Raw genomic sequence first — 12996 nt, forward strand, 5'->3', positions numbered from 1 at the left:
ATTTGTCATCTTGTGGGCGAGGTTCTCTTTATGTGAGAGCTGTCTTGGTTATCTGTGGTTTAAAGCTTCCTCTCTCGGCCACAGTAAACAGGGGTCCTGATGCGAGGCAGAATGTAGCTTTTGTCCATGGTGCTGGCAATTTAGTTTTGGTGGATTCAGTTTGGAGCCTGTCCACAGAGATGGACCCAGGACTCACACGTCCTAGGAAGGCCTACCATACAGTTCTGCTTTTTGGGGAGAAAACAGAAGAGGTAGGCCTTAGCTTTTCCCAAGTAGAAATACCAGAAGGATCCTTTTTCATAACACCCTCAAGTCATCATAGTTCACTTTTGGGGCACAATAAAAACCTTTCAAAAATTTTAGGTGGTTTTAGAATAAGAAGCCACTGGCCAAGAAGAAGAAAGACACCTTTTTCCTTAACTGAACAAGTGCTCTGCTGAGGGAACAATGGCAGGTCAGGGCCGGGTACTCAGCTCAGCAGACTTGCCTGGCCAAGGACTTGAACACGAAGCCTGATGCTCTAGAAAGAAACTCCGAGAGGGCAAGGGGGTTGTGTATTTTGTTCATTGGTATGTCTTCAGCTCTAAGATAGAGCCTGGCTTAGCCCAGGCACTCAATCTCTGTTTGTCAAATGAATGGATAGAAAGGGACTTCCCTGGTGGTCCAGGGGCCAAGACTCTGTGCTCTCAATGCAAGGGGCAGTTCAATTTCTGGTCGGGGAACTAGATCCCGCATGCCATAATGAAGACTGAAGACCCGAGTGCCACAACTAAGACCTGGCACAGCCAAATAAATGAATAAAAAATAATAAATATTTCAGAACAATAGCAACAACAAGGGAAGTCTGAGTGACTGTTACAGTCAGAGGAGTCTGAAGGAGAGATGATTGGGATTTAACATGTGTCTTTGGTAGGATCGTGGATCAAGAAAAACAAATGAAGTCCAAACAAATTTTTAAAAAATGAATGAATAAATGTGAATTAACCAAAGGGTTTAATATGTGAAAAAACAAATTTCCTAAACTGGGTGTGTTTTCTCCTCTCAGTGACTTGTCTTTCCTGGTGCGGTGTCCCCCTTTGCACCCCATCACTCACCACGGGCTCCCAGTCACACCCCAGCCCCAGGAGCTCTCCCTTCTCCATCACCTGCCTGGTTGTACTGACTCATCTCTTTGCCTGCAAGGGAAAACTCTTTCTCCAGGGCCCAACTTGAATGTCACCACTTCTATGATTTCTCATAGCCAGTCCCTGTATGACTTTATCCCACCACCAACTGTATTGCATTGAGTGGTGAGTACATTGCCCTCTTCCACACCGACCATGGGCTGCCAGAAAGACAGGGTAGTCTGGTTTGCTGTGTGGTCCCGCAGACAGTCTGCATGATCAGATGTAGCACAGTGGAGCAGAGCCAAGAGCGAGTGCCTGAGCAGGAGAACAGGAGGAAAGCAGCGGGGAAGGGCCTCAATCGGAGCCACACGGTCAAAGCTCCCATTACAGAATCCAAGTCCTGAGAACTTTTGGCCAGCAAATTTTCCATGATTATTAAAAGGAAAGAAAAACCTGATGAACTCAGTTCTCTAAGTAAAAAACCACGAAAGGTTAAACTGGGTACAAACATTAGGAAGACGAAAACTTCTTTAATAATGAAATAATTTATTATTTGTTAACGGTTGAACAATACAGAAGTTTACATATACACAGCAAAGATTCTCTAAAACATGGAGTAGTTCTCAAAATGCATGTACTAACTGTAGTAAAAAGCACCATTCTCTATGTCTTGACACAGGATTTACATTGGCATCATATTTACATCAAGAAATAAACATCTGGAAACAGAAATTCACACTCTTGTCTGCTGCTCCCTGTTTAGGCTGTGTTTACTGTTAGGGTGATGGCCCCCAACATTGATGGTTGACAGCAACATTCCTAGAGCACCAATTCTAAGGACAGGGGTCAAGGCAAGCTTGGTTCTCTGGTGAAAGCTAAAATGAAGAAAGCCCTCTCAATCCTCCACACCCTCCAGACAGAATATAAAATCAAAATTTAAAATCTGGGTAAATCTTAGAAAGAAGTGCTTTACTAATTCTTATTTTATGATTTTGAGAGAAGACAAAGATACTCAATTTCTTCAGCCATTCAATAGCTGATGATAACAGTCCCAGGCAATTATTTCTTCTTTCAGAAGATAGGGTAAGAAAATCATCCATGTAGTTAATGAAAAAAATCATGATAAATCACATATCATACCCCCTGCCCCCATCCCCAAATATTTCCAAAAACAAAACATCCCACAGTCTACAGAGGTCTGATCATGTAGAATGAGAAAAAACACCTCATCTAAAAGGGTCTTTGGGTCATCTTCTCCCAGGAAGGATTTTTAAAATCAGGAGTAGCCAGCTACTGAAACCTACTGCATCCAAGAGTTAGACATACAAAAATAAGAGACTGACATGCAGGAAATTGCTTTGCAGCCTTTGACTTTCTGGTGTTCAACACACAGGGCAGGTAAAAGGGGAAGACAAAGACACTTGGGGAAACAAAGAAGAAAGAAAGGAGTGAGATTTGGGGGACTAAATGGATTATAAAGCACAATGAAAGTGGTATCCTTGCCAATTCAGTATGATATAAAAACCTAAGTTATGTGTCTGTATATACTTTTCAAAAGTAAGTTTTCTCTTTAAAGGATGGGGGCGAGGAAGAAGAAGTCCACAAAATGCATTATTAAGTCCCAAGATATTGCTTGGCAGTTATTCTGAACATCACAATCCTACCCAGTTTATACTTTTTTCCCCCACACCCCAAGATTTGCTTTTGGCCACTTTAGGGACAGAGAAGAGACCCATAGGAAACGCAGGGAAGGACCCTTTGTTTCTTTTGAAAAAAAGTAGAGGTTAAAGGAGAATGCCCATCTTTTAAAAAAAAAAGTCCTCAAGCCACTTAAGTGGCCAAGTGTAGGGTCAGGGCCTTCTTAGAGCTCAATTCTGAATCAACACTGAAATTATTTTAGCTTTGAGTTGACAGGAAGAAAAATCTAGGTCCTGCTCTAAAGGGTGACGCTCTTTGAATCACTAGCATAAGATATGTGACTAAAGAAATGAGCCATGGTCACTATCAGCACCTTGAATTCTAGATCTCTGCTTAGCAAAAGAAACCAAAAACACCCTGGATGCGTGCCCGCCATTCTAAGCCAACAGGCAGGGAAAGTTAGGTCTTCTGGGTGTTAGCAGAAGCACACATAGAGATTTTCTCACTGCATGAAATTAAACTGTACTACATACTCTTTATTTTCCCACTTGCATTGCAATGGTATCAATAAGAGTGTAGATTTCTTAGTTTCTTAAAACCAGTTTTCACATAAAAATATGCATGTGCCTATATTTACACATATCTATTATTTACGTACAACAGTCAAAGTCTTAAAGGCTGGGGTTTATATCTTTGCCCATCCCCTCCCCCCAACAACCCTAATAGAAAGGTTTTTCATTTTCCTTAAAAAATTAAAAAAAAAAAAAAAAAAAGAAAAACCAGAACCAAAAAGACTGTCTAGCTCTTAACAGTCATGCTGGTGGATAAGTGAATGGCAGGGCAGATTGGCGAATCAGGGCGGCTGATCAGCCACATGGGGAAGAGGATTAGCTGCCTTGGGCTGAGTTTGCTGGTCCTGAAGTTTACAGTTTTGGTTAGAGAGAGGCTTGTCTGGCACGCCGATTTGGTCTACCTCGAGCTTTGAAAGTTGTGTCTAACCCTGGTGTCAGTTTATCACAAGTGAATAAAAAATATAGAGATCTATCAAGTTCCACATTTATATGCCATCAAATTGATAAAGGACCAGACAAACAGTGCAAAGGTCAAATAATTACTATTTTATATTGGGACAGTACATTTCATATTTCAACCAAAAAACAAAAATGCAGTTTAACTCAAAAGGCACAACAATTAAAACACAGAAAATAACGGCATCTCTCAGATGCCTTATTTCTAAATTAAACAAACAAAATACATGAGTTTTGTTCCCTTCCCTCCCTCAATGCAAGCCCACAAGCTTTTCCCAAAGTCTTGAGTTTTCGATGCCGTACAGCATCCAGCATCATGGACTTGTGAGGCGCTTGAAGGTAGCAATTAAAATGCTTTCGAGGTCTAGTGAATGGCATTCAAAAGGGACCTCAAAGTGCAGTTATATCTTTTTTCAAACATGTTACAGGCTGAGCTGGCTCTTTGAACACTATCACTCTGCTTAAATTCAGGAAGCAGGCTTTAAAAATGCAAAAGGCATACAAGTTGTATTTCAGTGCAAATCTTCAGCTGGTAATTGGAAAAGATTCCAACAATTAAAACACAGAAAAAAGAAAGAAAAATCTTTTGTATCATCTGCCCCTCCCCCCACCCAAAGCCGAAATGAAGAGAAAAACAGAACAAAACAAAAATAGAAGAATTAAGATGACTTTGGAATCATTTAGGAATCCACTACTTCCAATTAAATTTTTTTGAATACATTAAGAAATCATTTAAAAAGCAAAAATAAACACAAAGGTAATGTTTCAGACTGCTCTTCACGTCTAGAATGAGCTTCCGTGTGGAGTGCGTTTGAACTTTTAGTTGTGGGCAAGGAGGGGGCACGGAGGAGGTGCGAGGCTGTGGTGGGGAGACCGCAGGCCAGCTGGGGGCACAGGTGGCCCCCACTACCAGTTCAGCCAGCGAGCCCTTAGGTTGCAGTGCGGCTGTAGATTTTAGGAATGTTCTCATCACGTTGTGACACACACTCTGTTTCAGCGTCACAGTTATTACAAATGGTTCAAATTCAATGAAAAAGGTTCGCCAGAGGTTGAAAACATCGAGACCTCAAAAATATGAATGCAAAAATATTAAGGGGAAATGAACCAATTTTGTAGATACCTACATACAAAGTTTCTAGAACATCTATAAAAGCACAAAGTCGTAAGAATTTATTTTCCATTACATTAGTTTATATAAAATGAATAAATAGTATTTATAGATTTAATGTGTCTTATGTACATATACATGTGCTCTGTTTTAGCTTAAATAAAAATGCTACAAAGTGGGAGACCACTTAAGGGAGAAATCATAACCAGAAAGAAAAATCAGCCTTTTAAACTATCAACCCAAAAGCCTCCATAAAGAAGTTTCCGGGTGCGTCCAAAAACAGTGAGGAGAGGGATTCTAGTAACACTGTACCATCCCCTCCTGTTCACCTGCAACAGAGAGTAGAAATGTGGACTTTTCCTCTTTCACTGATGATGGACACTAGCTCAGCTAGTGCCAAAGCTCAGTTATTGCTGAAAGTTACATAGGAAAATAGTTAAGGATTGGACCAAATGTCACTTATTCGGGAAAAAAAAAAAGAGGCATAATCAGTTTGTGTTAAGTGGGAAATGGAGATCTCATTTATCTCTGAGGTAGGAAAAAAAAATGTTCCAGAGACAAGTAGCAAAACCAACTTGGAGGGGAAACGTGCCTTCGGAGAGCAGGACACAGCACGGACCCAGGGACAGCGCACAAAAATAGATTGTACCATTGTGTTCGTGAGAACAAATAACGTTGGAACTTTTATAAGCAAGGTGTCCATCTGAAGGTGAGAAATACTGCTCCTGTCTGCACGTGGGTTGGGGCATTCACTCGGGATGTGTGTACGTGTGTGTGTGTATGAACGGCATGTTTTCTGGAGGTATTCCTGACTCGTCACGGGTGGTGAGGGCCAGGTCTAAGTGCTCTTAAATGCCACTTTCAAAGCTTACTTTGGAGTTCTGAGATCAGAATCTCAACTTGAGAAGTTTGTTTCCTTCAGTTTCCTAAGCACAAGACACATTCGGACGTTTCTGCTAGGCATGTCACACAGGAAGCCAGAAAACGTTACGGAAGGTCTAGAAGACCACACAGGACAGTAAATAAGAGGGGAAACTGCCGAGATGTCAGAGGTGCTCATTCGGCCTCAGAGTTCTTGGATGCTTCAAACTGATTGGAATGTACGGTCTCTCAGAGAGACTTGTGGAGAGAAAGAGAGAAGCTAGAGGATGCAATCAGAAATCCACGATCCTGGTCGGCGTCCCCCAACTTCTTGCGGGGCTAAGCAGCGTTCAGCCACCCCATACTGAGCAATACGGAGTCGAGATGCTCCTGGGTGTCCTGGCTGCACTGACTGGCTCAGCGGCGCGGGCCGCTCAACCCCTTTCGAGATGGGGATTGGGGATTAAAAAAAAAAAAACACAGGAAAAAGAAAAAAAAACAGGAAAAAGAAAAAAACAGAAACCCACAATCCTAATCACTTCCTTGACAACTTTAAACGCAGCTGCTCTTGGTGACGTGGTACACGGAAGCCGACGTGCGAGGGGATTGTGGGCAGGTCCCATACGCTACCTAAATCGGAGCCGACAGGGAGGACCATCCGGGCGGCAGCCGAAGCGACCACGCTCTCCTAGAGACCAAGACACGTTGTCTTGTGACTGTCCTGGAGCTTTATTCTCTTGACGCTGGAGCTGGAGTAGCCCTCGTCACTGCCCAGGCTTTGCATGCTTCCCCGCTCGTCCGAGTCGCTCACGCTGCTGCAGCTCCAGTCCAGGTCGCCCGTGAGATAGTCTGTGCTCTCGACGTCCACGTCGATCTCTTCTGTGGGGACGAGACAGACCGCGGTGAGGGCGCGCTCTGGGAAAGACAAGCTCGGCTGCGGGGCCTGGCCGCCGGGGGACCGGGAGGCCGGCCCCTGCAGGCCACACGGCTTGACTTCGCTAAGTCAGGGGGCCTCTTGGTCCCCGCTCTGCCCGGGTGGGAGGGGGCGGGGGCGGGGGGACGCTCACCCCTGTCGGAGTCAGAGCGCTCGGAGGAGACGGTGGAGCCGGTGCTGTCCATCCGTATCCTCTCGATGCCCAGCTTCTCCAGCTGCCTCTTCAGGTGCCGCTGCTCTCGCTGCAGCTGGTCGATTTGGTGAATGGCTTTTCTGTCACAGTCTTCAAGTTTCTGCGGGTCGAAGGGGCAAGTTGTTGAAGGGCGTGGGCAGATTTCACAATCGGTGATGGCCCCGCACCTCCCTGCCTAGAGGTGAAATGTGCCCGTTTCCCACAGAAGCCGTCCGCCGTGTCCCTTGTTGAGCTTCTCGCGGGGACAGGAAGCAGCTGACTGGCTGCTGACCCCGTGTTCATCTGACTTGATCAGCGTCAGCGGCGCGGTGAAACCTGCACCGTTGTGTGGATTCCGGGGTGAGCTGACACACTGGCACCCGCCCCCCTCAGCCACGACAGTGAACAGACTGGCGGGAACCCCCAAGCTGGTCTCCCCTGTCTGTGGTGACGCCTCCCCCAGCACCTACTCTCTGAGCAACTGTGTGTGACAGAAGCTTCAGAAACATGCCTTTCCCTGTAAAGGTAGTTTATTCAAGTACGCATCCCAATTGCACTCGTGATTTTTTTGTGTCATGCCAAATCTCAATTAACTTTTGTCTGTTGGCAGGAATGATATTCCCTTTTGAAGTTCTCATTCCAAACTGTCCAAGTAAGAGCTTAGAAAACACATTTTCATAGATCACTTTGTTTTCACAAATCTGTTCTCTAGTTTCTCAGATAATTCTTCAGATAATTATGAAGATTGTGTAATTGTGGTTGTTTTGCTCTAAACAGAGGTTCTTGCCCCACTGCCGCAGAACTGCCATGTATGCAGGCTACTACCTATAATTCAAGTGACATGTGTCCACTTGTCACTATGACTATAAAAACACGCTAAACAGTGATTTTGGCTCAGGAGTTACCCTTTGCTTTTCAAGACACATACTGTGTGCTGACTTTGTTTCAGATCCTCTGGGAGGTGCTAGGGATACAAGGTGAATACAAAGATCTGGTCCCATCCTTGTCTGTATCCTAACATAGTGGATGGAGACAAGTGAACATTCACACAAACCATGGTCAGATGTCAACTGTGATGAGTCCTAAAGAGAGAGATCCAGCAGTAAGGACCATCTCTTAACAGGAAGAAGGCGAGTCAGTCATGGAAGGTGTCCCTGCACCATGATACCTGTGCTGAGGTCTGAAGGATGACAAGAAGTTAACTAGGTGAAGAAGGGAGGGGCAGAGTGCACCACGCAGAGGGAATAGCATGTGCAAAGGCCCTGTGGTGAGATAGCCTGACAAGGGCAAGGGACTGAGAGAAGGGCCGGGGGCGGGGTGGGGGGGGAAGAGGAGAGTATCTGGCATGAGCTGCTGCTGCACAGGCAAGGGAGTGGGGAGGGGGCGGGTAAGGCAGGCCTGGTGACACAGTATGTCCTGAGCAGCCATGCAACACTTTTACATGTGGTGACATGTTGATTTGAACTTTGGCAGGACTGACCTTGGGAAGCAGGGAGATTAGTTTGGAAGAGCCCTCTGAGGAGTCTGCTGCAGTTCATGATGGTGTTTATGGAAACAGAGCAGGCTGTGGCATATGTGAGTCTTGAAGGCATGTGGCTAAGGAGCAAGATGATATCAGGATCAAGGGTGACCCTGAATTTCTGGCTCGTACATCACACGGACAGCTGGATGGACAATTTAACTTCTGGTTCTTGGGGGTGAGAATTACTCAGTTGGGTGCTGGACAGGTTTAGTCTGTGATTCGTCCAAGAGGTGGGTTGGAAGAGTTCAGCGGAGGGAACTGTCCTGGAGACAGTCTCTCATAACAACAAACAAACTCTCAGTGGGCAGGTCAAGACAAAAAGGCACCTCAGGATGCACTTACCTTTATGTGCAATTTGGCTTTTGTTAATAAACTCAATGTAGTGTGTCGATTTGATTCTGGACCAAGTGGCACCAGCCCCTTCAACTTTTCCAGGCACAAGCGAAGGTGGGCCCGTCTACAAAAACAAGATCACAGAAGCACTTGAGACTTTCATAGCTGGCCAGAAGGCACCCAGAAGAACAAGCTCTAACAGAGTACAAAGTTGCCCAGGCCCACTGACGGCAAATGCCACCAGGGACTTCTGGCCAAGTGAACATCTTTTGAAATTAGGCAACTCTGATAAAAACCAAGGAGATGCAAAATCCATGGTTTTCTAAAGTTAAGTCTATAACACACATCAAGGGTAAACACTGATATCTATACACTGTACATGTCAGTGAGAGAATCCTTTGAACCCATACCTCTCTTTCCCCTTTCAGGACCACTAAATCATGACAACTTTATCTTGCTGTATATAATATTTATCCTTGTGAATGACAAATGTGTATGGTTGTTACAATTTTATTAATAATAGCAAAGATTGAAACAGCCCAACCCATCATCAATAGGAACTGGTCAAGTGAATTAGGGTGTACCCAGACAGTAGAGTAGTATGCAGCTATGAAAGACAATGAAATTATGCTCTATGCATTATGAGGAAAGAGCACTCAGATACTCTGTTAAGAAAAGAAAAGCAAGATACCAAACTATGCCTATAACATGCTAGCTTTGAGTAAAAATGGAAGAAAAATAATTATCTATATTCATATCTTCTTGTGTGACATAAAGAAAATCTGAAATGAAACTAGTAACAGCGACCGGGCAGAGAGGCATCAGGGCTAGTCGGACAGAGACAAAGAAAGAGAGGGAATTTTTACTGAATAATTTGTTACAGGTTTTGGTTTTTCAGCCATTCAAAAAGTTAAATGCATTTTTTTCAAAAATAAGGAAAAAGCCTATCAGTGGTATTGCTATACCAACAAGCATGCTGAGAGCTGGCAAGGACCACCTGTATGTCTTGGAGCAGGACAGAACGGGAGGAAGGCTGCCTGAGGCAGAAGCTGCAGACACTCACTGAAGAGACAGCATTTACTACAGACCAGAAGCACAAGAGTCTCTAGAATTTTGGAAATGAATACTTCACTGAAACCCTGGTTTAGGCTTTAACCTGGAACCTAGCAGATTCCGTGAATGTAAGAAACAGCTGAGGTTCAGGGTTCTTGTTTCAGTGAACCTCCACCTCCTCAAAGCCTTCACAGGCCATTCCAGTCCACAGGGCTTCCTCCTTTTCCTGAGTACTTTTCATATTATTCATTGGGAAATTCACTGTTCTGCCTGAATTTTTTGGTATTTGTGACTTAACCATTCATTGCTAACTCCTTAGAAAGTCAGGATTACAACTTAACTATTGTTGGCTTCCCTTGATGCCTTCCCCTCTCATATATATGCTTAATACATGTTTGTTGCATGGATGGTGTCTTCTATTCCACTGGACTAAGTTTCTCGGGGCTTGAGTGGTTCTGAGCCCCCGCCTCATCTGCTTCTGAGCCTCCTTCCTCATCTAGCTCTCGAGGTTGCCCTAAGCTCTCCAAGGACCCCTAAGCCCTGGTGTCCATTCCTGAGCTAGGAAGATGTAGTGGCATAAATTCTGTACTATTTTATAAGACTTCTGCTTGCTCTGAAAATCTGCCCACGTGGAATGACTGCAAACAAAGACTCACATTAGAAGTTTGCTCCTTCAACTACTACATAAGGAGAAACACAAACACAAAACCTGTGTATAAAATGTACTTGTTCACCTCTTCATAAAAGAGCCATGAAAACAGATCCTACTATTAGAAACACTATGAAAAACTATGATTAGTCATATATAGCTATCTAACTTATTCCCACTACAAAGTTTACAAATTTTTTTAAAAGTTCAAAAATTAAAATTAGACATTTTTTTCAGCCTGCTCACTGCAAACACTGCATGATTCAGAACAGTGTCATATTAGTCCTTCTATGATGTGGGTTTATCTATAGATATGAGTATGTAAATTCTTAAGGAAGTTTGTTTTCTGATAAAAATAATAAAAGTCATCTTTCCATGCAGTGTCATTTCTAGTTATCCAGGGAGTCAGGCCCAGAAAGGACAATTTCACTCCTCAAGTGTGGGTGGCCGAAGAACACTCCCAGTTGTGAAACTTGAAATCATCCATTTGACTGGTTCAAGCTTAGAGTAATACATGTTCGTTCAGTATTTGCTGACCTAGTTTTATGAAAATAGGACCGCAGTGCTTGCTAGATTTTTGTAGAGATCCAAAGCCAGCTGGTGTCTCTGGAGTGCCTGCCTCGGCCTGCTACAGTGCCTCACGGCTCCAGCCTCACAGCTACCCTGCCCACGTGCCGCACACACATCCGCAGGCTGCTGCCTGCACCGACCTCAGGGGAGGGATGAGGTGCGTGAGGAAGCTTCAGTTCCATCACAGAGCAGTGAAATTCAATTCTTGAGCCAGATGCAGAAAAGCAAACAGACCCCCCTCTAGCAGCTTCCACCGAGGGTCCTTGACTCCAAGACACACCCCTACCCCCAAGCTGGGACCCAGAATCCGTCAGCCAGCCATGAGCACCCATAGAGCGCATAGATCTAAAACAAGTAGAACAAGCTCCTGTCTCAGCTTTCTGTCCTCAGTCCTGACCCCTCCCCTGCCCAGGGCTCTGGCCTTCTAGAAGGAGCCTACTGTCCCACCGTGAACCTGGCCTAACCCCCTCTTCCAGGAATTAGCAGGTTTGGCTACATCTCCTCAACAGGAAGCCACTCGACACCTCCATCTGACCCTTACTTGGGTCCCCTCTCATCACTTATTCAGACAGACCTCTTCCTGTTGTCAAGAGCTGCCTCCCAGCTCCCCACCCCCGCCCTACCCCCAGCAGAAAAGAGTAGTCAAATCCTGGCCCCCTCCTGCCCCAACTGCCTCCTCTTTGCACTGATCCAACTGCTTTGTAAGTGATGGACTTTGACAAACCTCACCTGCTGACTCTTCAGAAATATTGTTCTCGTTATTGTGAATGGGTTGATACACCTTTGGTCTACAGTAGCACAGAGAAACCAGTCTTTGATCTGGATGCTCAGAGTCAAGTGTGGCCTATAACTAGTGATAATTAAACTAGATGCAAACTACAGCTTCTCTTTGCTATGCTTTTTTTTTTTTTAGTATCTCAAATTTTATTTTTGTTTTTAATTATTTTTATATTCTGAATGTGTCAGTCACTATACAACCAAATATTAGCGTAATGATTAAGGGTAAAGGTTTGGGACTCTGGCCTTGCCACTTATTTCCTGTGTGGCCTTGAGCAGATGACTTAACTCCAAGCAGCATCCGTTTCCTTGGCAGTAGAGGAGGAGGGCAGTGCCTCCCCACAAGGCCTGTCGTGAGTGTTAACTGAGACGGGGTGTGGAAGCCCAGACCAGGGTCTGATGGGAAGTGCTCTGTATATGGTAGCAGTTATTCTTTCAATCCTAGCTTCCTTTGAGGAAGGATAATTGCTGGGAGCAAACACAGATAATTATAACCCTATCATATTCCTTTCAAAATCAACAGGGAACTCAGAGTGTCTCACTAGGTAAACAGAGGCTGTCTGGTTACAATCCAGTTCACTCAACTCTTCCTTAAGGAAAACGGACATCTTTTGTCATTAAAAGATTTAGTGGAAAATCTAATCCATTTTCTATGGAGACACAGATCTTGCTTATGCCAAAGTTACTATTTTTTTTTTTAACATTTAAAAAATTAGCAGGGACTTTACAAAACAACCCATGCCAAAGGAAAGACTCGCTTGGGGCCACCTCCATTATGCGGAGGCAGGGCTGGAAGGGATTCCGAGGTATGGAGGGAACCATCTAAAGCACATGAAGACTCCTGCCTACATCTCTAGTGCAAAGGCCAAAGGCAAGTAAAAATCGGGGTAAATATGTACTGACCTTGGAAATGCAAGTACATTTCCGGATGTGTTATCCATACCCAGAAAACCTAAAATATTTCATGTACGATACCAAGAAGAAAGGAAAGCACGTCTAAGTACAGACTTAAAATAGTCTGGGAAGGCTCTCTGGGAAGAAAACTATAAAACTTTGCTGAGAGACAAGAAAATCTGAATAAATGGAAAAAATAGCACATCCCTAGATATGAACCCTCAAAGTAAAAATATCAATATTACCCAACTTTTTCTACAAATTTAACGTAATTCCAAGAGAAAAAAATCCCCATAGCATTCTTTTTAATGCTGGGAAATTAAACTTCATTTAGAAGAATAAAGAGACTGC

General features: G+C 44.1%; 1 protein-coding gene across 3 annotated transcripts in view; it reads right to left on the reverse strand.

Moving 5' to 3' along the window:
• Positions 1 to 1643: 1643 nt before the first annotated feature.
• MXD1 (MAX dimerization protein 1) overlaps positions 1644 to 12996 on the reverse strand; it is a 31784-nt gene continuing 20431 nt past the window's right edge. For all 3 annotated transcript variants that reach the window (XM_065928996.1, XM_065928994.1, XM_065928995.1), the window contains exons 4-6: positions 8712 to 8826; positions 6809 to 6968; positions 1644 to 6620 (exon numbers count right to left, since the gene is read on the reverse strand). In XM_065928996.1, the coding sequence (XP_065785068.1) occupies positions 6430 to 6620; positions 6809 to 6968; positions 8712 to 8826 (466 nt within the window). In that variant the 3' untranslated portion in view covers positions 1644 to 6429. The remainder of the gene's footprint in view (positions 6621 to 6808; positions 6969 to 8711; positions 8827 to 12996) is intronic.

Source organism: Muntiacus reevesi, chromosome 3 (assembly GCF_963930625.1).
Source record: "Muntiacus reevesi chromosome 3, mMunRee1.1, whole genome shotgun sequence".
Taxonomy (NCBI): Eukaryota; Metazoa; Chordata; class Mammalia; order Artiodactyla; family Cervidae; genus Muntiacus; species Muntiacus reevesi.